The sequence below is a fragment of the Stenella coeruleoalba genome (genome assembly GCF_951394435.1).
Source record: "Stenella coeruleoalba genome assembly, chromosome: 9".
Classification (NCBI taxonomy): Eukaryota; Metazoa; Chordata; class Mammalia; order Artiodactyla; family Delphinidae; genus Stenella; species Stenella coeruleoalba.
The window spans coordinates 87,540,107-87,568,078 of NC_137155.1; the positions used below are offsets into that span (position 1 = coordinate 87,540,107).

General features: G+C 49.6%; 1 protein-coding gene across 3 annotated transcripts; it reads right to left on the reverse strand.

Annotated features, from left to right (window-relative positions):
• Positions 1-443: 443 nt before the first annotated feature.
• On the reverse strand, positions 444-27,972 carry WDR91 (WD repeat domain 91). Of its 3 annotated transcripts, none has more exons than XM_079931413.1 (15): positions 27,814-27,972; positions 26,276-26,455; positions 25,280-25,487; positions 23,443-23,525; positions 22,321-22,451; positions 21,043-21,208; positions 12,963-13,118; positions 11,002-11,067; positions 10,128-10,196; positions 8,530-8,624; positions 8,236-8,404; positions 5,856-5,964; positions 4,913-5,025; positions 3,447-3,644; positions 444-980 (listed from the first exon to the last, which is right to left on the reverse strand). In XM_079931413.1, the coding sequence occupies exons 1-15, from the start codon at positions 27,934-27,936 to the stop codon at positions 816-818; spliced, it is 2,031 nt and encodes a 676-aa protein (XP_079787539.1). In that variant the 5' UTR covers positions 27,937-27,972; the 3' UTR covers positions 444-815. The 3 variants fall into 3 exon arrangements, with proteins under 3 accessions (XP_079787539.1, XP_079787537.1, XP_079787538.1); XM_079931411.1 differs by having other exon boundaries at positions 10,128-10,278; positions 10,874-11,067; XM_079931412.1 differs by lacking the exon at positions 27,814-27,972 and adding an exon at positions 27,579-27,724 and having other exon boundaries at positions 10,128-10,278; positions 10,874-11,067.

The window sequence follows — 27,972 nt, forward strand, 5'->3', positions numbered from 1 at the left end:
GGCACCTGGCCGACTTGCTCCTGTCCTCTGGCCACTCACCAGCAGAGGGCGCTGGAGGCCGGCTTTGTTCAAACTTAGGGAAGTGAAGTTGAAAGAATGGGAGGAACCACAATCACCCAGATGGAGAGGGGCAGATGCCTCAGACCTTGCACTTGTCCTAACAAAAGCTGCCAACTCTCAAGGTAAAAAAGACACCATGGCCTCCTTGACATGAGCCCAAAGAAACGGGAACGGCACAAACCTTGGTTAGCCAACGGAGCAGTAGAGAGAGGACGTCCTACATCCGTGGCAAAGCAACAAGCAAACCTCCAATAAAGGTCAGCCCCATGGCTGGTGAGGTAAGAGCTGGGGCGCGGGGCCGAAGCTCACAGTGACCATCGCCAGGGCAAAGGGTGAAGGGAGATGCTCTGCTGCACGCGTACGTTCCAAAAAGAGACACCAGGTGACCACAATAACATTCTTTTTTAAAAAAAGAAAACTGAGCGAATATATACAAAATACTTTCAATCTCTTCTAGGCCAACAGAGCAGCCACCACAATGTTTCTCCTGCTTCCTGAGCTTTCCTCCCACCGTCTGGAGCCCGCTCCTGGCAGAGGCCAGCGTGCCGATGTCTGGGGAACACGTGCCACAGTTCTACGTGGCTCCTGTTCTCGTCAGGCGGCTGGACAGTGCCCGAGCCCCCTGGGCAGTCTCTCCCTGAAGACTCCCCACCCTGGCAGGGAGCCGGAAGGGGAGCGCCCTGTCTTCCTGAGCCATCTCTGCCTGCCTCCCAGGATAATACTGTTGCCGTGGGTGGCCCTTGGGGCGGGCCCCATCAGACTTTATGGGCCAGGAGGGTGGTCAGCTTGATCTTGCCGTCCATGGAGGCAGTGAGGCAGGTCCCGCAGTCCACAGCTGTGCTCCAGTCCACGGTGACCACAGGGGCGCGGTGGCCACCCAGGCTCAAACAGCTCTCCAGAACCTTCTCCTCCCCGCCCAGCTGCAAGGGGACAGGAGAGATGAGGTTGCATCATCAGGCACTGCTCACAAACACATCCACTTTATCCACTTTCGGTGGCCAAGCTGCCTCGAGCCTGGGGGCTGCCACCCCAAGCTGAGAACATGCCCAGGCACACAGGTCCCCCTTTCCAGAAAGTCTCAGGTTCGTTGCTTGGACCAGGAAATATCTTCACTTTCCCGACTACAGTTACTCCTTCAGCTGAAGTAGGAAATAAGTCCCTAATATGCTCTGAAAGACACAATTTTCCCTGCCACCTTTAACCTGCTGTGAGCCATGTCTCCTGCTTGTGCCTGGTGTTCTCTTCCAGCACCATCTGCCGCTCCCAGCTTCATATCATGTATCTGCCTCTCTGTTTTACATTTGCTTCCCCCAGGGAACACCAGCGGCAGGAGGGCAGGAGGGCAGGAGGGCAGGAGGGCAGGAGGGCAGGGTCTTGGTGATTCCCTGCCGTGCGGCCGGCACACACCCAGAGAGCAGTGCTGGCACCGGAGGCCCTGGGTCAGGGCACAAACACGGCTCTCCTCTGTGCCGCCAGCACCTGCTGTCCGGGACTCATGTGCACAGGTGTGAGGGGTCAGAAGGTAATAAGGAAGGGAAACCAGGAGCAGACTGTCAATCCAGCTACATGTAACATCCATGAGCAAGAAAGAGGAAGTATTCAGCCTTCACGGAGAAAACATCTTTAACAATCATGAATTATTTATAGATTGTAAAAATGGGACCTGAAGGTCATTATATTCCTTAAGTAATTAGACCCCATTTTTGACATTTTTTAAATGACAGAGGAAAATCTTTCAACCCGTTAATTGGTTATAGAGAAAGTCTGACTGCAAACCATATGAACTGATCAGGACAAATGATAAAGCCTGCACGATCAAAAATAAAATAATATACACACATACACACACAATCATACAGAGAGCAAAGGAGAGCCCACCTGAAACTCAACTAAATCTAAATAATAAAATAAAATGAGGCTTGTGAACAGAAAACGTTTTACAATACCTCCCGAGAGCAATTACAAGAAATTATGGGGCTTTATATGAAACCATCACACTGTACCCCTTAAATATATACAATTTTTGCCAACTGTACCTCAATAAAACTTTTAAAAGATTTTTAAATGTATATATTTAAATAAATAAGTAAAAATAAAGTGTGGAACTAATTTTTAAGGAGCGGTCAAGAGCCACCCAAATCATCACCATCTGCGGAAAACAGGAGCCTGGGCGACAGTAAACCCAGGCCTCCTGGTGCCACACTCAAGGTCAACAGTCCAGAAGCCTCGTTACTTGCCACTTCAGCAGCCCCCTTCCCCCTCGCCCCACCGTTTGCCCTTGCTCCCCTCTGCCCTGTGGAGCCCCAAAGCCCACCTTCCTCCACATCCTCCCAACCCCTCCTCCTCCAAAGGCCTCAAATCCACAGACAGCCCCCCTGCCCAGTCCTCCCTGAGGACTCGGCCCCCACCCGGCTTCCTCCCCTGGGGGCCCTCAGCTCTGTACTGTGGTCACTGTTGGTGCTCGCTCTAACTTGAGCGTGAGCCCCAGCAGGGCGGGGCCACACTCTCCGTCTCCTGTGTGCACTGCCCAGGGCCAAGGACACGCCCGCAGGCAGCTGCCGTCCAGAGCACCGGCTGCCCGCCGGCTGTGAGCCATGCGAGGCGAGCTCGGGGAGCCCCAGAGAAAGAGCATCCCACTCCATGACTCTACCTGCAGACGAAACACCGCCAGGCAGAGAGCTAACACCGAGGCTCAGAACTGAATCCACGTGGCAACGCGGAACCAGACCATGTGCTTAGGCCACGACACAAATCCTCATCCCTAGTCTATTTGGTAGTGCTAGTAAAATAGGAGAGGTTTATAATTTCATTCAATCATACATCCAAAAAAAAGTACATGAACCAGAGAGGCTGTGACATGAGAATTAAAATAAGCAGATAAACTGAGTGGACAGCTTACATCCCGTGTGACAAATCACACCCCCCGGATTTCTGTCCCAGCCATGGATTATAACGTCCTTGACCCACAGGACCTCCCATAAACAATAAACCTACACCAGATTAGAGTACCTGGAACAGACCACCTAGGCACCCTCCTGTTTGGGGTATGTCCCCCCAAACCAACCTACAGCCCTTCTCCCTAGCTCTTGAGGTTTCTATAGTTGGTATTATTCCCAAGGAGGGAGGCAGAAAAGGGACAGAGTCTCGTCCAAGGACAGTGACGGGCGAGCAGAGAGGATGGACATGCCACACTCATGCCCACTCCCGCCTGCTCCCTCGAGCTGGCCTGCAGCCGGGAGGCCCAGGCGCTGTCCATCCCGGGTCAAAGGCTTCTCCACGGCCATCGGGGAGGGACAGAGATTGGGACAGAGACAGGGACAGAGGCTCGAACTCAGCCGGGCCCAGACCTCCGAGGAGGAACCTCCCTGCCACCACCCGCCAGGTACCTTGTAGATGACGCCCCCTGTGGCAGAGCACGTCAGCATGTAATTCCCCTCCGAGTCAAAAGCGAAGAGTCGGCCCCGGGGGACCTGGACCTGCTTGTAGCCGCTGTAACCCGACAGCACGAAGGGGCCCGTGGCATCAGTGGGGAGGCCGTACTCGGACACCTTCAGGCCGCTCTTGTGGATGTTCCACTGGATGAACTGCAACCGCAAAGCACAAGCTCGGCACTCTCAGTGGGCCGGCAACAGAGCCCAGGTCCGGGGGGAGGAGAGAGGACAGGCCCCAGGAAAGAGGAGGTGGGTCCACAGGCCCCGGGAAAGGTAGTGAGATGACCACCCAGTCCCGACTCTTCCCAACACAATTTAAGCATTTTCTTAAGAGAAGAAAATCTAGAAAGAGTCAGCCACTTCATGTCAAAGCCTGAACTTTCTCTCTGGCCTGACTCCAGGAAAGGGAAGAGGCAGGCAACAGCCTTCGCCTGGATTCCCATCTCTCAAGCAAGGGCAACGCTCCAGTGATTGTTATTATTACTGTTGTTGTTGTTGTCATTATTAATATTACTATCAGGGTTAGAACCCAGCTAGATTTTTCTTAAAAATAGGACAAGTTCCAAATACACTTCCAGTTTCTCAGCAGTGCAATCAATGCAACATGAGCAATGAGGGATAAGCTGAGCTTCACGTTTTGTAGTGCAAACAGCCCTTTAGCCCACCCAAGGGACAGGCTACCTGGGTGTGGCCACCGCTTAACCGAGAATCCTACTCAAATAAATAGGAAGTAGGGCTTTGATTTAAAAATCCCCTCTCATAGTTTTCAAAAGAAGAATTCATTTTGTAATTACTGTCTTCACTGGATAATACAAGTGGATGGTATACAATCCAAAAGGTACAGGAGGGCACACGTGAAAAGCTCGTTTTTCTCCCCGCTCTGCCTGCCCCAGCTCCCTTTCCAAGGATCCTAATGAATCTTTCCAGGGAGAATCTAACGGGGGCACTGATTTTTACTTTTTTCCCCAGCTTCCTTTTTACATTTCTTGACTCTGTTTGGGCGAAACTGTCTGCAGCCCCCAGCCCTGGCAAGCCCTACATATCCATGCTGTGACCACCCGATGACCAAGCTCACTGAAGTACATCCTTGCACCCCTGGGAGCCCACCGAGTCAGGTGGGTCAGTGAGATGAGTCCTTTTTGCTACAACCAGGAGGAAGGATGTAGGTCTTCCCCTTTCATAAGAACAGTCAACTCCCACTGAACTCATTTAAACCTCACAAAGACCCTGTGAGACTGGTTACTATTTTCATCTGTTTTACAGATGACAAAACTGAGGCAGAGGCCCAAGGTCACAGAGATAGTAAGAAGTACAGTCGGGATTGGAACCCAGCCCGTCATGCTATTCTGGTGCTCTCTAGAATCTCAGATGCCTAAGCCAGAGGAAGGGAGCTTCCTGACCCAAATCCCATTCCCACCTACCTTCCCGTCCTCGCCAATGCTGTACACGGTGTTCTCATCATAGCTGAACTCCACAGAGCAGACCTCCCCGCAGTGGGCCTTCCAGCTCATAGCGCACTCATGCTGCTGCATATCTGAGGCAATGAGACGCCACTAGGATTCCCGCCCAGGCCCTGGGGAGACATCTGCCCACAGCAGGAGGTACCTCCCACCCTCCCTCTGCCCCATGGGTGGCAGAGGGCCTCCCAGACCGACAGGAGTCACAGAGCTGACCCCCGGTGAAGAGTGGGCACTGGGTGCTTCATTTTACCAGTTGTCTCCTCCACTGTGCCTAGTCTTCTGCTAACCAATCTTAAACGGAAGCTTCTTTCACTGCATCAAAAGTCAGGTTCAGAAATCCCTGGGTGGAGCCTGAGCTCATCTGGGGAGCCCGTAAGTCTAGGAGGACATGAAAGTCCTTCCTGGGAGGGCGCTGTAACTTCCCACCAGGGAGCCCTGGAGATCGGTTAAAGATACAGTCCCCAGGGCCTTCCCAGACCCTCTGACTCTGGTCTCCTGGAACAGGCCTGGCGAGAGGAGCTTTAAACAGCACGCCAATGACTCTGACGCACACTGTTCTACTGCTCTCACGGGGACAATGAGGTGGTCACACCAAGAGGACAGGACGGCATTACTCTCTCGTATCCTCTTGGATCTCACTCGGGCCACGAGGACTCAGATCCAAAAGCTCAGGACTGGAGGACTGCTAAGCTCCACGCCGCCTCCCCGTGTCCACGGACACGGACCACGTGCAAGGTAATTAGGGGGTCCTGAAAACAGCAGACTCTGACCAAAGTTAAGTTCTATTACAAGCATCTTGAACTGGGGTTTTGCAATAGCCTCTAGTCCAGCTGGCAAAAATCCAACTCTCTTCCCTGGGGCATTTGAGGAGGGGACCAGGATGGCCGCGAGCACGCTTGCCTACCGAACAGCCGAATGACACCATCAGCTGCCCCCGTGACCAACAGGTTCCCATTGTGATTGAAGGCTGTGCAGTTGATGGCAATGGGCTCCGGATCCAGGGAGAACTGGAGCTAGAAAAAGGACAAACTAAATTTTAAAATGTACGGTGATAAACCAAATTTCAAGACAGGTTCTGTTTGAAAGGGGGAAGGAGACCAAGATTGAGGAAGGGCACACCAGGGCATAAAAAGTGTCGGTAATGTCCCACTTTTAAACCGTGATGGTAGGTAGGTGCTCATTTCACGGTTCTTCTCATTATTCCATACACCTATGATTTCAATATTCTCTTCTATGTATTCAATATTTAACGAAAAGTTGAAAAATAACAAGTGAACATAAAATTACAAATCATGACAAGTTCTTAGCACAAACTAACAAGATTAAAAAGGACCTAACCAGACTGGGTGGGTATAAAGGGGAGCATCTACAAGATGCTGGAGGACAGATGTCAGCCGGATGGAGTGGGGTAGGAACACTCTCGAGAGGGGACAGCATGCAGAGAGGGCGTGTGGCTGCAGGATGAGGAGGACAGGAGGCACCAGGAGGCTGGAGCAGCAGGGAGGGCCAGGCCAGGCACATTCCAGGGGGTGTGGATGGGAAACCCAGAGGAGCGGGAAGGGGCAGGACCTGCCTCCGTGTCTGCCCATCCCCCAGGCGCAGTGTGGCAGGCGGGCGCCATGGGGGGCGCTGTCCAGCAGCTGTCCAGCTGAGGGGTGCTAGTGGGCATGTCCCCGAAATGGAGAGGAGTGTTCAGACTGGAAACAGGTTTTGGAGGTGGAACTGACAATGTCTGCTCCTGGACTGACTTCAGGGTGAGGGAGAAGGCTGGCTCCAGAAAGACACCTGGTTTCTCAGTGGGACGCATCTGCCAGGACGAGGGAGCTAGAGAGCAAGAACTGACGTGGCAGGGTGGCCCTGACTGGCTGGAGAGACCTGCGAGGCTTCCAACTGGGAACAGGAAGGCGCAGAGAGGCACAAACGGAACACTCGGGACCCAGCCACCAACAAGACAGGGACACTTCAAGTGTCCGGTACCAGCAGGAAACACGCTGCTGCAGGTAAGGGCCTGACCGCAACTGATTCTCCCAAGAAACACCACTGCCTTTTAAACAGGTGAGTGTAAAAAGCACTGAAGCTCTCGGGATTCAGGGTCATAGCTGTAAGCATCTGCTACTGTTCTGGGTGGGAAGGCATCCTCTGCTGCTGGGGAAGGTGAGTCACAGGCCCCGTGAGCAAGCTTTCTCAAAACTGTCATTTCTTAAGAATACGCATGTGTCCTCACTGCTTCTAGCTGCTGCTGCAATTTTTATGCAGTTGTAAGTTAAGAGGCAGTCAGAAGGGGACTCTAGTTGTGTCCTGAAAAATAAACCACTTGAATGCTTAATAGTAAGTGAAAGAGGCCAATGTGAAAAGGCTGTCTGACTCCAACCATATATTCTGGAAAAAGCAAAACTATGGAGACAGTGTAAAGATCCACGGCTGCCAGGGGCTGGGGGCAGCGGAGACTACATGGAGCACAGGGCGATTTCAGGGCAGTGGAAATACCCTCTGTGACACTGTGATGGTGGCTACGTGTCATTACACATCTGTCCCAACCCTTAGCACGTACACCACTAAGACTGAACCCTGACATAACCATGGACTTTGGGTGATTATGATGGTCAGTGTAGGTGCATCAGCTATAACAAATGTGCCCCTCTGGTGGGGGATGCTGACAGCAGGAGAGGCTGTGCGTGTGTGGGCAGGGGGTCTATGGGGGATCTCTGAAACTTCCTCTCAATTCTACTGTGAGCCTAAACTGCTCCAATAAAAGAAAAAAAAACTTGGGGCTTCCCTGGTGGCGCAGTGGTTGAGAGTCTGCCTGCCGATGCAGGGGACACGGGTTCGTGCCCCGATCCGGGAAGATCCCACATGCCGCGGAGCGGCTGGGCCCGTGAGCCATGGCCGCTGAGCCTGCGCGTCCGGAGCCTGTGCTCCGCAACGGGAGAGGCCACAACAGTCAGAGGCCCGCGTACCGCAAAAAAAAAAAAAAAAAAAAAAAACTTTAAATATTAAAAGAAATTAAATTAAAAGATTTTAAATAAGCCAAAAGGGCCCGATAAGAGGCTGTGTGTGAATCCTAAATTTGTGGCATGATGCTGAACGACTTCAGTTGCTGGCAATCTGCCCCACTGGAGTATTACTATTTTTCAACACTTAAATGTTGAAACCTCCTCACAAATCAAAATCTTGACGAGCCCAAAGCAAAGAGGGAAGAGACCTCAGAAACAGAGGGCAGCACAGGCTGTGTGCCTGCCCGGGAGTGTGACCAACCCCAGGGAGACCACGGGGCAGGCCCGCACCTGCTGCTTCATGGTTTTCGTGTCCCACAGCAGCAGCTTGCCAGGAACCTGGTTAGTGCCCTTGCTGCCGATGTCTGGTGCGGACAAGTCCACCTGGGCAGCAAGGCTCGGAGCTGCAGCTGAACAGACGAAAGAGGCCCCGCTGGGGCTACACGCGAGAGACAGAATCCTGCAACACACGTGGGGCCGGGTCAGTGCTCCGCCTGTCCACAGAGGGAGGAGGAGCGGGGCTCGGGGGCTCGGCCAAGGCCGGCCCGCCGAGCACAGCAGTTGAGGGAGCGGCCTCCAGCGCACCTGGGCATATCATCGTTGATGCTGATTTCACAGAGGTTCTTCTTGGCTTCCGTGTCATAGAGGCGCACCGTCCCCACACCACTGCCCAGCAGGAGCTGGAAGGAGAAAGGGCGGGAGATGCAAAGGACAGCTCTGGGTCAGGCCCGCTCAGGGAGGCCCACTGGGGAGCCAGGCCCACCCCTGTGCAGTGGGCCAGGCTGTGGGGTGAGGCCTGCCTCCACTTCTCCAGCTAGTTCAGGGGAAAAACCCGGCTACAAAGAACCTCATTTAAAACTTAAAGACGTCACAGGTGACCTTGAACAGAAGCAAAACCCCAAAAGGAATGTGTGGAATAGAAGCTCTATTGCTACCTCAGGTAGAGCTGGAAATGAGACCCTCTGCCCACCCCCCCCCCTTCCAGTTTAAATCCCAGCTGTCCCAGTCCTGCCCTCTGGCTCCGGATCCACCACCACTTCCCTGGGCAGCGGCCCCAGCTGGTCACTGGGCTGGGTAACAGCCCCATTTGTGTATCCTGGGGACAGCTCTGGCTCTGGGCCTACAAAGGCCTCCAGAAAAAAACAGAGGCTATCCTTGTGATTTATTTGGTGAAAACTTCAAAGACAATAACGAGGACCACCAGAAGAAAGCAACAGAAGCAGATCTGAGGGTGTCCCCCAGGAATATTCCCTGGAATATGGCCTCAGCATTCACCTAGCAAACTGACACTCGTACAGGGAGAGCCCCGAGATCCTAGTGCCATAAGGATAATTCCTGCAGTTGTCAAAAATTATTTAAAAACAAGGTCTGGGCTTCCCTGGTGGCGCAGTGGTTGAGAGTCCATCTGCCGATGCAGGGGACGCGGGTTCATGCCCCGGTCTGGGAAGATCCCACATGCCGCGGAGCGGCTGGGCCCGTGAGCCATGGCCGCTGAGCCTGCGCGTCCGGAGCCTGTGCTCCGCAACGGGAGAGGCCACAGCAGTGAGAGGCCCACGTACCACAAAAAATAATAATAATAAAAATAAAAAAATAAAAAATAAAAAAACAAGGTCTGCTCCTTGGGCTGCTGAGTATGATCCCCTCCAAAATGGAATACGGTGAAAAAAAAAAAAAAAACCACTATCAATCAACTTTATCTCCTTAACTACAAATGCTATGTCAAATATGCTAACACCACTGTGGAAACCCCAGGATAGGACACACCCCCTCCGGCCTGGCCAGGGAGGGGTCTCAGCAGGAGGGGGCGCAGCTGAGAACGCTCGTGGTGCGCTGTCAGAAATGTGCAGGGATGGCAGGAACTGGTGGGGGAGAACAGGCAGGGAGCCGGTCTCTCTGCAGGAAGACGAAAAGCAAGCCAGACCACCCCACGCAGGAAGAAGGCCTCTGCCATCGGACAGGGTCCCACTGCAGCCTAATTCCAATTCCTGTTAATCCAGTAACCTCCAGATAGGAGCCTGCTGGGACAGTCCTGGATGTGTGGTCCCTGCCTTCCCAGTAAGAGAGAGAAGGGAGGGGGTCATCTTGGAGACCCCCACCAGGCCTGTGGTGCTGGAGCCACTGGGGAGAGCCCTAGAGAGTTCTTCACTTAGACCACAGGTCCAGCAACAAGTAAGACCACTCACCAGCCTGTCCCGTTTGGTGGCCCACTCTAAAGAGAGCAGTGGCGACTTGGAAATGGAGGATGCCTTGGTCTGCATGATGGGGTTGAAGGACCACACTTTGATGACCCCATCTACGTCTAAGCTGGCGACCCTCCTCCCCGAGCAGTCCACTCTAAGATGAGAGAAAGGGGGACGCTGTTAGCACCCTTGCCTTAGTCCGCCGTCCTCTTCAGCGCACCCAGAGGATTGCTTTTCTGACTCTCCTGCTGAGAGTCAAATGCCCACACTCCAAGGACGGGCGTGAACTACTTCTAGAAATCTTCATTCGTTCATCTGTCTGAGAACTACTTACGAAGCATTTATTCAATATTATGTGCTGAGCCCCGCCCTCGGCACGCGTGTGGTCTCTAGAGACGGAGAGCCTCCGGCATCACGGCTCCAGAGCCCATCACGTCCATCAGAGCAAGGGATCACCTACCCTCTGGGCGTTACACCCCAGGATCAGGAGCGAAGAGGCTGACCCAGCCAACGGCAGCTCTCGGCAGGACCCCACTGGCAGCTGTCCAGCCCTCCTCTGACAGTTCAGGGGTGACCACGGTCCCTCCGGGCCATCCCACCCTCCACATCTCTGTTACCTCTCATCATCCTGCTTGCCACACCTTCACACGCACAGCCTGAAAACCGAGGCTTCCCGGGGAGCCCAAACCCCACGCCATCAGCCTTTCCCCCAGAGGGCCCTGGCCCCGGCCGGCCGGCCCGACACCCACCTGCAGTGCATGATGGAGGAGTGGTGCTCTGCATACTCCTCCTGCCCCAGCACGATGAACGGCTGCTCAGGCCGGACCCCCCCACCCTCAGGGCCTGCGGCAGGAGCCCGCGCCAGGGTCTCCAGCACCTCCACGTGGAGCTCCGGGCAGGGCTCTGCCTCCGGGCCACCAGCTTCGGGCTTCTTCTCTGCACACTGCACCAAGCAAAGGGGGCACAAGTCAGCTGTGAGGGGTCTGCACCGGGCCCAGCCATTCCCCACGTCTGGGGACACACTGCGAGATGTCTGGGACGCAGGCCACAGCCCTCGGGGGAGGATCCTGGTGGTCTCAGGGTCTAAAAGAATGAGCTCTGAACTACAAGAGCCTGCTCTGCTGGCGGCCCCTTCCTAGAGGCCCTGCTCCTCTCACAGGCCCTGTGGAGGGAGTGTGGGCCACAGGCTCCCGGTCACAGCTGACGAGACTCGGGACACGCACCACCTTGACAGACCAGGCCAATGATAACAAGAATCAGTGAGTGAGTGAGTGCCTACTGCATTCCAGGCACTACGTGAGTATGATCGATTGCCTCATTTAATGCTCCACCCAAACATTTCTGATCCTACTATTAACCCCACTTTACAGCTCTGGAAAGTAAGACTGAAAGCAGAAGTTAAATAACTTGCCTAAGATCAAGAGCTGGCCCGGGGTAGGATGCTGATGTGAAGCCGGGTCAGCCAGAGGCAAGCATGGCCCCTTGCCAGTGCGCTGCCATGTCAGCCAGCACCTCCTCCTGGGAGAGGGGTACTGAGAGACTGGGGCGACGGGCCAGGCACAGAGATAGGCCTGAGCACAGCAGCAGAGCCAGAGCCAGGCGGGGCACCAAATGGCACCCCACACACCCTGCCACCCGGGAGGGCGGCAGCCGCCCGTCTCTGCCTCCCTGGGACAGCAAGTGTTGGCCATCACGATTACTATCTGCTCACCCAGACGTAACCCAGGCCAGGGGGCACCAGCCAGGGCACTCTCTACCACCCGCATGGTTCCTGAGGCTCCTCTAAGCACTCCTTGGGGTCCCAGAAAGAGCAGTTCTACAGCAAAAACGGAATGAAATGGAATGGAATGGAATGGAATGGGATGGGATGGAATGGGATGGGGTGGGGTGGGATGGGATGGGATGGGATGGGATGGGATAGAATGGAATAGAATGGAATAGAATAGAATAGAATAAAGTAGAATAGAATAAACAGAGAAACAGAGACCTCCAAGCTCAGAGAGGTAACTTACGGGAGTGGCTGAGCTCGGGTGCGCCTCTAATCCTACAGCACAGAAGGATTTGAGATCCGAGCCGTAAGGGTCTACGCTATCGAACCAGAACCAGCACAGGGCTGCTAACGCCAAAAAATGCCTTTAAAACAGGCAAGTAGCCTCAATTAGGAGATAAATGGTCAACAAGGTGACTTAGGCAGTAAATCCCTTTTGCCTTCAATCCAGAGTATTTGACCGAAACAGAAGCAGCTTATACCACCAGGAAGAGCAGACCCCAACCCACATCCACTAGTGAGAGGAGTCCCTGAGCTCGCGCGGCAAGGGCCCTGGGCCGCAGCACGACGCTGCGTGGACACGTGGCTCTCAGGGCAGCGGCTCCAGCAGGGAGTGCAGGAGAAAGTGATCCTGTGATTGAGCAAGTCTGGGAGATGCTGGGTTAAACCAAGGGAAACAGGTCTCTCTCCCACCGACTCTGAGCGCCCGTGACATGCTAACACGCACAGTTAACCTAAGGGAAGGACAGAGCATGCAAGGGGTCCAAAACCAATTATTCACAGAGCTCACCTTCTGGGAACCTTTTCAGAGGCCAGCATTTTATGGCCCCTGTTTAGGGAAACACTCCATCGGGAAGAGGGATCACTGGAGAGCCAGGTGGTTTTGGAACAAAACAATCAAAGTGCAAGCAATTAAACCCAGTTAGGCAAAACCACACTCTACACAGCAGAAGAAATCAAGAGAGGTAAGAGCAGGCCCTACAAGGCCCCCCCCATTTTCCATGGCCCTCCACCATGTGGCCACGTGGTGTCCCTGCAGGCGGTCGTGAGACGCCAAGGCCAAGCCATACCTGCAGAGTCATGGAGAAGAGCTCCTTCCGTTCCTTGCCATGGTCCTGCAGGCGCCGCTGGCGGTGCTGTGACCAGCTGGACTCCCCAGTGGCCAGCCCGCTGAAGAGGCTCTTCCCGTCCTTGGGTGCACATGCTGGCTCCCTACCCTTGGTGCTCTGGAGGACGAGACACCAGGCTGTGAAAAGTCTCTTCCTACCTGGGCCCAGGCCATGACACCTGGGCCAGGAAGGGAGCAGGGGCCAAGGAGTGGACTCTCCTCTTACTCCTGGGTAAGGTTCCTCCCTGGCCATGCTGAGAGGTAGTTAAAATGTTACTATGTCAGCCCATGAGCAAAGTCAAGGGCAAAACATAAGCAGGCTGGACCTCCTCCTTTCTGTTCCCCACTCCCCCATCCTAAGAGGACAGGTCCCTAGCACTTCTCCACCTGCCACACCTATCACCTGGAGGTAATACATATATATCCCCTTGATCTAACTGCAACTGTTAACTTTATTTAGCTTAGCACTTACTAAGTGACAATTATGAGGCAGATCAGGCCCTACGCTGGGTGTTACAAAGATTTACAAGCAATTATATGTTTGGGCAATACAGCAAAAAAAATTATACAAAATAAAATCACCCCTCTGGAGGGAAAAAGGAACACAGCACCCTCTTGTTTTGGGCCAAGTGCATGACTAAACCAGCCAATGTTAACAAATATTGAGGTATTTGGAAATGATTACTAGGCAACCAGAAAGTCTTAATAGAAATTGTTGGAAACTCAAGGCCTTTTGAGCAAGATAAATTGGACAAGAGAGAAACTGGCATCTTCTGGCTCCTTTTCATAGCAAGTGAGATAAAGTCAACCAAGGTTACAGCAAATGAACTCAGTAATTCCCACTCCTATAGAGACTGAAGATTCCTAATCTAGAGCTTTTTAAAAAGGAGCTGCCACCTCATCACCTTTCCAAATTATCTGGCTGGTTCCTTTTATTCCACCCTTATTCCCACAAGTTGTGATGGTCACACTCCTACCCCCCCAACACACATCTTTTTTTTTTTTTTTTTTTTTTACACTCTTAGCAAAGGGATAAGATGCAAACAGCCGCTATGGTTTGAGACCAACCTCCTCACAAATCATTTGTACACAAGACCTAAGTAAAGAGAATAAACTGAACCAAAGTCTATTTGTGGGCTTCTAGTTCTTCTACTGGTTATTTTTTATGTGAACACTAAACAACTTAAAATGATTAACGTATGTTCCTTGGGACCCCGGAGTCATGTGAACAGTTAAGAAAGGAAATTTTAAAGGCTATTAGTTTACCTGGAGCCTAACTGTGGCTGACCTACACAGGATTGGTTATTTTTGGTTTTCTGACGAGGCGACCTCCATTGGTATCTACTTGTGCTTGTAACAGATGTTTTCTCTAGAAAGAGTATTTGATTCTCTGAATTCTGACTTATTTTGGGAAAAGTAAAGATCTTAGTTAAGATTTTTTTTAAAAAACCTAAGAAGAAAACCAACAACAATAATAACATCAATATATACTACTCATTGAGCATTTACCATATGTAAGGTGCCATGCTAAGAACCTTACAAACACTCCCTTAAAGATGAGGCATCATTTTAACATGGGGAGCAGAGGTTTAGAGAGGTTAAGTTACTCGTTTAACACAGGGAGAACTTGACAGAACCGGAATTTACATCCAGATCTGACAGTGGCCCCAAACTCTGAGAAACCTGAAGAAAGAAAAACCATGATGGGAGCACATGGAAGAAAGTGACACTGAAGAGAAAAGATAAGAAGAAATGTCATAATCCTGGAGCAAAATAACAACCAAGGTAAGGCCCTTCTCTCAGTGCTTCCAGCCATTCTTAAGAAGTATCCCATGGTCCATGAAACACTGAATAGGTCCCACAGTTTTAGAAAGTGGAAGATGACTCCTGTTACCTTCCCAAAAGTAAGAGGTGGTCCTGAGGTAACCATGGTCCCTCACACGGTCCCGGGGTGGGTAGTGGGATCGGGGGTGGTTGACTCCCTAGGAGGAGATCCAAGGATGCCAACCTTCATTACACAAATCTATTAATTCCTCCCTATATCTACTGATCCAGAGGGCAAACTGCTCAGACTAAAGAATTCCACAGGGGAGGCTATACTTATATCAGACAAAATAGACTTTATGCCAAAGACTGTAATAAGAGACAAAGAAGGCCATTACATAATGATAAAGGGGTCACTCCAACAAAAGGATATAACATTTGTCGGGCTTCCCTGGTGGCGCAGTGGTTGAGGGTCCACCTGCTGATGCAGGGGACACGGGTTCATGCCCCGGTCCGGAAAGATCCCACGTGCCATGGAGCGGCTGGGCCTGTGAGCCATGGCCGCTGAGCCTGCGCATCCAGAGCCTGTGCTCCACAACGGGAGAGGCACAACAGTGAGAGGCCCGCATACCGCAAAAAAAAAAAAAAAAAGATATAACATTTGTAAATATTTATGTACCTGACATCAGAGCACCTCAATATATAAAGCAAATATTAACTGACCTGAAGGGAGAAATAGGCAGTAGAAAATAATAGTAGAGAACTTCAATACCCTACTTTCACCAGTGGATAGATCACCCAGACAGAAAATCACTAGGGACACACTGGATTTAAAACTGCACTTTAGACCAGATGGACTTAATAGACATTTACAGAACATTCCATCCTCAAGCACACATGGAACATTCTCCAGGATAGATCATATGTTAGGCCACAAAACAAGTCCTAATAAATTTAAGGAGACTGAAATCATAGCAAGCATCACAATGGATGAAACTAGAAATCAATTACAAGAAGAAAACTAAAAAATTCTTAAATATGTGGAGACTGAACAACATGCTCCTGAACAACCAATTGGTCAAAGAAGAAATCAAAAGAGAAATCAAAAAATATCTTGAGACAAGTAAGAATGGAAACACAATATACCAAAACTTTTGCAAAAGCACTTCTAAAAGGGAAGTTTGTAATAACACCTACATTAAGAAGAAAGACCTCAAGTAAACAACCTAACTTTACACCTCAAGGAACTAGGAAAAGAATACATGAAGCCCAAAGTTAGTAGAAGGAAGGAAATAACAATGATCAGAGTGGAAAACAATGAAATAGACTAAAAAGTCAATAGAAATGATCAATGAAACTAAGGGCTGGTTTTCTGAAAGTTAAACAAAATAGACAAAACTTTAGCTTGATTTACCAAGAAAAAAAGAGGACTCAAATAAAATTAGAAATGAAGAATTCCAAAACACGTCTCCAAAAGCTCTAACATTTTGATAGACAAGACAAAGGAAGAACTGACAGCAGAGGCCATGTTTTCTGGACTTCAAAGGTGGCTATGGGAACTCCACAGTTAGCTATAAAAATAGTGCTGAGAGGAGGAGGAGTTTCCAGGGTTGACGGCTGTTTTCCGAAATAGTGGGATCCTGGCAAGCAAGGAAGTCTCGAACAGCCTGGCACAACTATGATTCAGGTTTGACAGATTTATCAGCCTGACCAAGAGATCTTTAAACTGGATATGTGAGAAGGAAAAGAACCCATTTAATATTGCATGCATTCCCAAAGAATGTACACAGACCACACGGGTATCCCACCTTGGAACCAAAGGCTGGGAAGGCTGCAGAGCAGGCACAGGCACTTGGTGGCACACCTGTCTTTCCTTACTCACCTGCTACACCTGATAAGTGGTGTTTTTTCCTCTTCCAACACGTGGTTTTAAGGGTGCTCAATTCAATTGGCCCAAACTGATGGAACAGAGAGGCTTAGGATAGACTTCAAATTTCTCTAGCTGACACAAATTTCTCTAGCCACTTGTAACCCTTCCCCAGCAAATACATTACAACATTAAGAAGAACAAAAGCAATGCTACCCTGTCAAGTCAAGATGGCAAGGAAGTTGTCCAGTTTATCATTAGGTTGGGGGCTGGACGGTACTCCGAAATGAAAATTCACACAGGCATTAACATAAGGCACTGCAATAAATTAAGAAGAACTGTCTTTATAATGATAGGGTAGTTTATACCAAAAGAGCTATAGACCTAAGTGTGACCTATCAGATCCTGCTTAGAGAGAGCTTCTCCTTAAACTATATCTAAGTTATTTACGAAAGAAGGGTAAACTTCAACAAAAAATAGCACGCTAAAATCTGATGAATGCAGCCATCCACCAAACACCTAAATAAGTTAAGGTAAACTTGTGTCTAGCTACACATGCATATAACTTAAGTAAGTGTTCACTGTGATACAACTGGTAATTGAAAGTTTTATTTTGTTTGAAGAGCAAACCTCATAAAAATCTTAACTACTGGATTCAGATAACATTCCAACAGTCCAAATTATATTGTCATATTCTACCATAATCTACCTGTCTCCTACAGTTCAGGAGAGGTATCTTAACCTATGTTTTATCATTTGACCTTCTTGCTTCTCACTCTAGGGAAGGATCTAAATTCATTTTTGGTGGCCTGAATAGAGCTTACCAGGCAGTCGTCCAAATGGAACAGAGAACAAGTTCCAGTAATTTAGGCTCACCTGAAGCAAAATAAAGACACCCAGAAGACAGGCCCTAGTAACACAGAGATTACAGAATGAAAGACGGGGAAGAGGGCTCCCTTTTCCCCATCCTGCTAAGATCCATGGAAACAGCCCCAAGGGCAGCATTCTTACTGCTGATGTCACGGGAGCTATGAGGTAGTTTGATACTAATAAGAGTTACAAACACAGAAGTCTGTGGTCGCTTTGCTTTCTTTGCATTACAGCCGATTAGAGGTTATCTCTGTAATAACCACAATTCCCCCTCACAGTCCCAAACGGACTGAGTAGTTATGGAAGGAGTGGAATTATAACTGGAGAGGAGGATGGGGTAGAACGGCAGTGGGGGAGGCTGCTGAGGAGATGCCCACAGGGGCTTCTGTCACAGAGATCCCAGAAGAGCTTAGGAATTGTGGTTTTACAGCTACTTCCATGTGTTTCTAAAATTTTGCCTCCGGATTCATAGTGAAAGCACAGAGAGTGTGTCGCCATAACTCTACATCTATAATTTTATGAACTTTTCAGTGACAACAACAACAGTTACAATGACTGATCACAAGTGGGTAAAATGCTGATGTGATTGAAACTTACAATGCTATGTATAAATAATATTTAAAATAGGAAAGCCTCTCATTTTATGTATTGCTAATGTTTTTTTATAAATTTTTTTTTAATTTTTTTTTTTTTTTTTTTGCGGTATGTGGGCGTCTCACTGTTGTGGCCTCTCCCGCTGCGGAGCACAGGCTCTGGATGCGCAGGCTCAGCGGCCATGGCTCACGGGCCCAGCCGCTCCGCGGCATGTGGGATCTTCCCGGACCGGGGCACGAACCCATGTCCCCTACATCGGCAGGTGGACTCTCAACCACTGCGCCACCAGGGAAGCCCAAATTTATTTTTTATTTATTTATTTTTGGCTGTGTTGGGTCTTCGTTGCTGCGCGCAGGCTTTCTTTAGTTGCGGTGGGCGGGGGCTACTCTTTGTTGCGGTGCATGTGCTTCTCATTGCAGTGGCTTCTCTCGTTGCGGAGTGCAGGCTTCAGCAGTTGTGGCACGCAGGCTCAGTAGCTGTGGCTCGAAAGCTCTAGAGCGCAGGCTCAGTAGTTGTGGTGTACGGGTGTGGCTGCTCCGTGGCATGTGGGATCTTCCCGGACCAGGGCTCGAACCCGTGTCCCCTGCATTGGCAGGCGGATTCTCAACCACTGCGCCACCAGAGAAGTCCCTGTATTGCTAATTTAATAACACAACTCATGTTGTTTTGCTTATTAAGAGTAAAAAAGAAAGAAGGCGCTCTGGCATGGCAGTAGTGAGGAAAAGACTACGAGCTTAATATGCACTAACGAAGCCACGTGGCTGATTAAAAAACCAATGTCATTTTCTATTGCGTTAAAAGCAGTATAGCATTAAAATCACAGGAAGTGATCATACAGCTAACTGCATTTGGTATTGGTAAGAGAGCATCTTGAGTTGTAAACTCAAATTTGGCCATCGATTGTAGAGAGGAATTTAAAACTTAGAATGTCCCCCCTAGAAGAAGAGAACCAGAATGGTGAGGGGTCTAGAAATCATGCCACATGGGTAAACAGTTGGGCAGAAAGGAAGGAATGAACATAGTACTTAGTCTGGAAAGGACAGGAAGGGTTGTCCTAACCAGAAGCCTTATTCTCATAGCTCGAAGGCAAAGCTAAGATCAGTGAGTAAAAATCATAGAGGTTTCAACTAACAACTTTCAAACAGGCAAACATCCCACATGTACAAGCAGTGACCTCCCCAGCACAGGAGGCAATCAGTCACAGGACGTGCCCTCTCTCAATAGGAGGGTGGGGCAGGTGACCTTTAAGCTTTCTCCAACTCTAAAATTCTGTGATTTTTCTTGAACCCCAAATATACTAGTTATCTTTAGAACTGAAACATCACTGCTGAGTCAAATATATCAGTAAACAAACAAGTGACCCAACCACTGGATTTTTCAGATTGCAGACATTTATCAACTCCATTCAGGGAATGGAAAGGCTGCCTCTGCTCTGTTAACATGCCACACGGTGATCCAAGCTTTGTTTGAATATATTTCAGAGGTAAAGGAAGGCATGTTTTCTGCAAATTACACATTCTTACCTTTGTCTCCTGAACAAGAGCCATACAAAAAATTTCCAATCCCATTTCACCCTCACCATAGGACACCTTAGCACCTGAACACGTAAACATAAGGCCACAGGCTTAAGCCCAAAGACCCCGTCTCCATATTTTCTTTTAAGTTAATGAAATTGAATTTCATCATTTCATGCACATTTTAAGGGACGTAGCATTCCATACGTCATCTATTACACTTATAAAATCTTGCACAGTGAAAGCGATTTGCAAAGCAAACCGTAAAACTTACTCAACCATATTCTACAAAACTGCAGTTCTAATTTTAAGGTTTGAACTTGAAAAAAACAGTCGTAGAATAACCATGACTGATTTTTGATGCCCCAGACCCACCCCCCCCCATGCTAAGGTTGCAGTCATTTTGCATTGCTGCCACTTTAGGTCTCAGAACTGACTTAGGTACCCAGGAGGCCAATACCTTCCCAGCTACAACAACTACAACTAAAATGTATCACGTGCTTATAACCTGCCAGGCACTGCATATACCAAGGGCTCTCATATCAGCTCAAATAACTCTACCCCTAGGGAGTGAATGCTGTTCTCATCATCCCAAGTGAAGTGGGATGCGTTTAAGCAATCTGAGCAAGGATGATAAACAAGGTACAGTTGCCTGACTCCAAAGCCCATGCTCTTTCTTCCCTGGTGTCCTGCTCAATGTCTGCACTTCAACAACAGTACTAAACCCAGGTGCTGTGCTAAAAGCCCCGACGACCCGATGGCAGCCTCGGGGCGGAACCCTTTCTCCCCAGGCGGCCCCACGCTGCTGCATCACTTGCACCTGTCCTCAAGCCAAGGGTGGCAGGAGAGGAAGGCAGAGATGATGACAACTTACTGTATCTGCGACTAATAAAAATATATTAAAAGGGAAATGGTCCCTACCCGAGCAATAAGGCATAACTATGGGTCTGTTGAAGTTTCACTCTGGCCAGCACTTCTGAAAGCAATGAATTCTGACCATCTCTGCTCGGAAAACTCCTCAATTTTGGACATATGCTGGCATAGAAGAAATTCTCTTGCAAGCTTCTATAAAAGTGAAAAATAGCAAAACTGCTTTGTAGAATCAGGAAATAACAACTTGTAAAAGAAATACTACACTGGATTTAGAAGTAACTTTAATTTAGTCTTTATCGACATGCTACTTTATATCACCAAAAATCTAAAAGTCCAGAATTGCTTGAATTCACACTTGAGTCAACAAATCACAGTCATAAGCGCTCATGAGTTAGAGGACATTTACGAGAAACGGGAAGGGGCCCTTCAGAGCATACTTCCTCTTGTCACCATCCACCCTCCACCTGCAGGTCCTAAGGGAGGGTGGACAAGTCTCCACCTGACGAGTGGGATGTCGGAGGCCTCCTGGCGAGAGTTAGAAAGGCAGGACTTGCACTAACCTGGCCGCCAAAGGACTCCTTCTTGGCCGAGCTCTGAGCCTGAGGGGGGGCCTGGGCAGGCAACAACCTTGAGGGGCTCTTCTTACTCTGAGGCAGCAGCGAGGACAGGAAGCCCACGCGAGGCGACTGGGAGAGGGAAGCGTTCCTCTGGCTGCACACCATGGCTCTGGACAAGCAGACACAGCACAAGGTCACAGCGCTGGAGGGGGAACCTGGGAGAACCCAGAGCACAGACCTCCCAGGCTATGGACGCTGCCAGTGACCAGGGCCTTGGCCAGGTTCGCACGCCTGGGCCTTAAGGCGGCGTGATGCTTGGTGCTGTTCTCGTACGAAGGGAGCCAGCAGCCTAACTGGCACGATGGTGAAGGCTGCGGCTCTCCTTTGAGGGCCGTGGTAAAGCTCAGAGCAGCGCTAACAGCCACTGGTCACATGTGGCACTGAGCACCTGAAACGTCTTCAGTCCAGATGGAGATTGTGCTGGAGGCGTAAAATCCACACTGGGATTCAAGACTGAGCATGAAAAAGAGTGTTAAATATCTCATGAATACTTTGTTTATGAATACAATATTTTGGGAAAGTTGGGCTAAATAAAATATATCATTAAAATATATCATTAAAATTAGCTTGTTTTTCCTTTTTTTAACATAGCTACTAAAAATTTTTAAGTTAGATTTTTGGCTTGCACTTTATTTCCATCGGAGGGCGCTAGCTCAGAAACTAGAGCAGTTTCATCTGCTGCAGTACTTGGCCACATGCAGGTTTGGAATCTGACTGCCTGGGTTTGCATCCTGACTCACCAATCGCTAATTCTGTGACCTGTGGTGCCTACGTCTCTTCAACTGCTATTATTCTCATTGCCTGGGTGTTCGGCTGTAACTAGCTGTTTTTTAAGGTTGCTCAAATACCTCTCTTCCAACCTGCCTACCTTTCCAAACCCTGAGACAAGAGCATGCTTCTACGGAGAAATGTATCCAACCTGTGGTTGGCAATCGTGTCATCCAAGAGGCGCTCCTTTCAGGGCACAGAAACTTCCCAGGGCTTCACGAAAGCGGCTATGATTATTAACCCAGGCTGCACACGTCTGGATGTGCAGGCCCCTGGAAGAGCAGGCCTAGAGGCTGGGAGGTAGGGGACAACTAGAGGACCAGGGGACCTTACTCAGAAAGCTCAGACAAGAACAGTGAGCACCGGGGAGGCTCCTGGCAATTCCACGTCATCGCCGGGAGGAGGGGAGAGCACAGGGGACAGAGGCGCGGAGTGGGCGCAGCACACACTCACAGTTCCGAGTCCCCCAGGCGGTCCATGTTGGAGACATAAGAAGGCAGTCTGTGCTGGACTAAGGCCTCTTCCTCTTCTGGCTGTTGCTCCTCTTTCTTCAGTCGGTGGATTTCAGCTTGCAGTGCAAACAGCTGCGTAGAGGTGGGACGAGTAAGATGGGGATCTCACCCAGCCTTCCCTCCCCTGAGGAAGATTAGACTCACGTCACATCCAAAACCCAACCACACTGGCTCAAAGGCCGCTCGCCCTCAACCTCGGAGTGCCTCTCTCACTCTCTGCTGACTGGAAAAATGGGTGAGGCTGCTGGTACTTGACTACAGGGAGGTGAGAAAACTAAAAACCGTTAGATATAAAAAACCCACTTTTTTTTTTTTTCTTCTTATCATTTGACTCGCTTCTTCCTGAATTCAGTGAGAAAAATAGTTCCACCCAATCCTGCTTTGCTCTTTGGAATCTACAAAATCAGACTTTGGAACTCAAATGGAAAAAAGAAATTTTAAATGAAGGTCAGCAATTTTGACCTTTTGCCTGAAAGAAAATTATACACACACACCCAAACCCAAGAATCTTAAACCCCCAAACCTAAACAGCTTGTAACCTTCCTTTTTCTAAAAAATCCTCCCTTTTCTGAAGATGTGTCAATCTCAAGGTTAGAGAAATGCCCCTCAGGCAAAATGTAAAGGCAAATGTGGGTCCCCTGGAGCTATCATTTTACCAAACTAGAGAAACCTAGTTTAGCTTAGCTGAGAACAATTAAATCATTTCTGGGCTGTAAACAATACAGATGTGGGGACAGGTGGAAAAGGACTAGGGGCGGGAAGCAGACGTATGAAAGCAGGTTAGATGTAAGGTGACATCAATGCCTAGAGTCTTTTTCCTCTTAAAAGTTCACTCCTGTTACTGTGTTGTTCGCACTACGTGACTTACAACATGAACCTCACCTCTGGTTTTCAAAGACTTGTCACATGGCCCCCAAATCCCCAATACTGCCTTTCTGGTGACTCACTTTCATCTGAGATCAGTGCTTTCCTCTACTGAAATCAGCCCTCCGTGGCTACGACCTAATTTTACACATGAAAAGCAGAAGTACTTCCCAAGGAGCAAGCATTGTTCGCAACAAACCTTCTGGCGCAGAACTTCATTTTCTTCCTGAACCTGGTTGGTCCGCTGGCACTCTGCATCGAAGTTCAGGATCACGGGAACCGGTGCACCAAGTTAAAGAATAAACCTGCCTCTTAATCAACTTGACTGGGGTGATTATGTCACCATGTGTACGTACCCCGAACCATCAAGTTTTATACCTTAAATATATACAATTCTTAATTGTCAATTATCCTCCAACAAAGCTGGGAAAAATAGCCGATTAAAATAATTCAAATCAAAAAATAAAAATAAAATTCAAATCAAAAAATATATTCTATCACAAACTCTGCAATAAGATAAAACAATTCAATACAAAAAAAAAAGAAAGAATAAGCCTGCCTGCAAAACGATTAAAAGCCCTTCCCAAACTCTTGACACCACACCAACACCCCTGAACATGACACAGAGTAAAAACTCTGTGCTGTGGGCTCTTCACAGCTTCATGAATAGTCTCTCCCTTGACACCGGGCCTGGCCTGACTTCCTTCAGAGAGACTCACGGACACATGACAACCCGCCTGGCTAGCCCACAGAGAGGACATAAATCCAAATCAGACGCTTTCTCCCAAATACCAGCAGTAGAGGGCTAGTATCCTGCGGGCTTCACAGCCAGCCTAAGCTTTAGTGACACGGAGCAAAAAGCCAGCCCAGCAGCCAGTGGCTCTGCGGGCACACCGTCCGCTGCTCCACCAGCTGGGCAGAAGGGCTGGCCACTCGCCTTTCCCCTCCACAGGATGAGCCTCTCTGGCAGAGGTTCAGACTGAGAAGCAAGCTTTCTGCAGACTGCCACCCTATGAGCACCCACATTCTAGGTCACGGTGTCAGTCTTGCCTGACCACCTCAAACAGCTTCAGTCCAGAGGAGCACAGAGCAGGCAGGGCCTCAGTACCGGGGAAGCAAACTTCCCTAGAGGGCCCATGGGGTCAAGCTGTAACCACCTCTGGGCTGGGCGCCCTGTTAGTTTTGTTTGAAAGCCCTGGGGATGAAGGGCAGCAGCAGGGGGAGAGAAAAGGCCAACCTGGCAAGGGCGTAATTCACACTCACCACAGCACAAAAGGAAACACTCCCTTCCTACCCCCACCAGAAGACATTCCTCCCAGAGCCAAAAGGAGATGGTGGATGGGCCTCCCCACGTCCAGTTTAGCAGTGACTCACCAGACAGCCCCATTCAAGCCAGACTCCCTTCTCCTCCCGTGGAATTCCTGCTAGAGAGCAAGAGTGAGCGAGGAGGATGTCCTGGGCTTTCCACGACAAAATGGTAAATACGGTCGGCTGCAAATTATTCACATCCTCTCTCTCTTAAATATCCACCTATATTCTTAAAGCTGCTCTGTCCTCTGACAAGTCAAGGGATCCTAAGGTCATTATAAAGACAGTGACCCAGGCACTGACACAGGGAGGAAGTTCCAGCCCTAGAAGTGTTCTCACCTGCTACCTAATCCCAGCAAAGACAGGTGAATCCTGGGGGGCACAGGGCATGCACAAAGGGTGCTCCCGGGGTTGGCTGGTTTCGCTGCAAAGCAGCTCTGCACTGACCCCTGCCTTTGCTGAGAGAGGCCCTATTTGAGGGCTCCTATCTCCCCACTGCTAGTACAGTCCCCACCCACACATGTCCACTATTCAGCAGCAGAGCTGCTGAACAACTGTAATAATGATTACAATTCCCGACCTACGATCTCCGGCCTACTGATCAAAATAACCACAATCTGTCCAGCCCCCTCACGTGACACATGACAGTGATCCTCGGGCATTTTGTAGAAGAAACGATTGCATTAAGAGTAGCCTGGGCCCCCAGCCCCGAGCAGCTGAGAGGATATGCATGCACTGAAACAGGACGCTCAGGAAGTTGTGCAGGGACACGATGAAGGTATCGGCCCACTGGCGAGAAAAGTAGGTAGCAAAGATGGGGTTGGTGTCTGGGGATGGCAGGAAGGGCAGGACAAACCAATCCTTCCACTCGGCCTGGTTCTGGAGCTCCGTGGCCTGCTTTGCAAAGAACTCCTGAGCCTTGTCACTTCTGTTTGTCTGCCAAGACACAGAGGAGGTAGCAAGGAAGGGGAAGAGACAGAAGTCCAGAGGTAAGATTCTTCACCACCGCACAGCAGACAGCCTCTGAATATTGGCCTGCTGGGTAAGTGGCCAAACATGATCTATAAACTCTATAAAATCAAAAGAATCATCACACTCAAGTTCCTTGTAACTTCAAAGAAGCTGGTTTAAACTAAAGTCCTGAGGGACCTCCCTGGCCGTCCAGTGGATAAGATTTCGCCTTCCAATGCAGGGGGTGCGGGTTCCATCCCTGGTCAGGGAGCAAAGATCCCACATGCCTTGGGGCCAAAAAACCAAAACATAAAACAGAAGCAATATTGTAACAAACTCAATAAAGACTTTAAAAATGGTCCACATCAAAAAAATCTTCAAAAAATTAATAAGTAAAATAAAATAAAGTCCTGATGATAAATACCATCCTAAAAATTAATTCCTAGTTGATTTTCAAATAATCTAAGTGATTTACTCCCCCAGGTCAGCCATAATCTTTATTACTCAAACTTTAACCCAGCTACTTATATTCTTCAAAACTCCACCCAGGCTTACGTGCTTAAAACAAGAGGGGAAATAGGAATGAGGAAGACAAGTCCAATCATCTACAGATGAGGAGAAAAAAAGTAGGAAAACAGTCAAAAATAATTTGCACTGTGACTGTTTCACCCTCTCCCAGGAGTAACAGAGACAGCTGTCCCTAGGCGTTAAAAGAAAATCTATCTCTGGATCAAAGAACTCTCTCCAGCAAGAAATCCCTAAACCAAAAGCACCTGGATTGTGTAGACGAGATAAAAGCGGAACAGGCTGGTTTTCAGCTTGTTGATGGTGGGTCTATACATATCCTCCAAACGGCTGAAGAGCCGACGTTCCAGGTAGTTCCAATAATCCCGAAGGGCAGCCAAGTCATACACCTGCATTAACTGCTGCAGCTGGTCCACAATCTTGTCCACCTGATGAGAGAAAGATGAGATGGAGAAGGCATTGAAGGACGGAAGGGAATTCTCTCCTCGTTCCAGAGTTAATACAGCTTTTTCCTCTTGCTGTGGCTTCTGGATGTTAAATTTTTTTTTCTTTAAGTTAGCAATCTATAAAACTTTCAAAACACAGTGATGTAATAGCTTTTAGGTTTTTTCCTGATGTAAGTATGTGTTTTGACCCTCTACCAAGCATTGGAAATTGCAGGTGTCAAAGCACCCTGGCCCAGGAAGGAGGAGATCTGGGTCCAGGGCCTGGATCTGCCTCTGACTTACTCAGCCACCTTGGCAATGTCACTTCAACTCTCTGGTCTCAGTTCCTAAGCAAAAAAAGACAGAGTGAGACAATCTCCACGCCCCTCCTCCTAACTCCTCCATTCCAGGATTCCAAGGCTCATGGTGAGATATACTGTCTCCTTCAAGTCCTCAAAGCACTACCAAAGTCCCGGCAGTTGCTCAGAGTGTCAGCCAAAGGAGTCACCTCCTTGTGAGGAGCAATCATACCAGAGTACACAAGAAGGAAAGGCTTTTGAATATTGATACCATTCCAACACACCCATTTTATAGATCAGGAACACTGAGGCTCGGACAGCTGAAATGATTTCTTTTGCCACCACCAAGTAGCCACTAACTTCGGCAAGACAAGAACTCAGGTCTCCTAACTCCCCTCCAGTGTTCTTGCTGCTAGCTCACTGCCTCTCTCAATTCACCTGCCAACACCAACTGAAGCCAGCAAATATACACACAAATCACACACATATAAATTCCAAGAACTTCTCAACAGAAAATCATGTCTGAGCAGGGGAAGTATGTTTTCAAATGCACAAGGTCTTCCTCAATAGTGGAGCAAAACTGCCAATGAGTCACTGATAAAGCCGTTTCAAACAGATACTTGAACCCAGCTAACATGTTGGGCTGCAGACCCCTTTGTTCCCAATGCCACTGGAAGCCAACTTCAGAATACTTCTGCTGCCAAAACCCCAAACATCTACCCCACGTTAGCTCCTAAAACCTCATCGCCATCCTGACCAATGACTGGCCAGCACCTGCTGAGAGGCTGGGGGTGGAGAAGGGAGCCCCGGACCAGGAGTCAGGGCACCTGAGCTCCAGCCTCGGCGATGCTCCTAACTCGCTGGGTAACTTCAGGCAAGTCACGTCCTCTCTCAGGGCCTCAGTTCCGCATCTGTCAAGCGACTGTCGCACGCGCTGATGTCGACGGTCCCCCTGGCGCGGTGACAGCGCCGCTCCCGCCCCGGAAGGCAGTGCTGGGGGAGAGCCAGCTCCGGGCTCCCTCGGGGCCGCCTCTGCCCGCGCCGCACCCGCCGGCCCCTCACCCGGAACCCCTTCTCCTTGTCCGCCTTGATCTCGGCGTCCAGCTGCCGCAGCGTGTGCGTGAAGCCGCGGAAGAGCAAGTACTCGCGGACCAGCTCGTCTGTGCGCTCCACTGCCTCCGCCATCTCTGCGCCAGCGCCGTGAGGAACCGCGACGGACCA

What these genes read in the sequence shown, in the direction of transcription:
- WDR91 (XM_079931411.1), bottom strand. Translation starts at nt 27,936, where the DNA reads ATGGCGGAGGCAGTGGAGCGCACAGACGAGCTGGTCCGCGAGTACTTG. An exon ending in ACAAGGAGAAGGGGTTCCGG is followed by an intron (nt 26,456 to 27,813) that starts GTGAGGGGCCGG and finishes TTCTCTCATCAG; the next exon opens with GTGGACAAGATTGTGGACCA. An exon ending in ATCAACGATGATATGCCCAG is followed by an intron (nt 8,405 to 8,529) that starts GTGCGCTGGAGG and finishes CGTGTGTTGCAG; the next exon opens with GATTCTGTCTCTCGCGTGTA.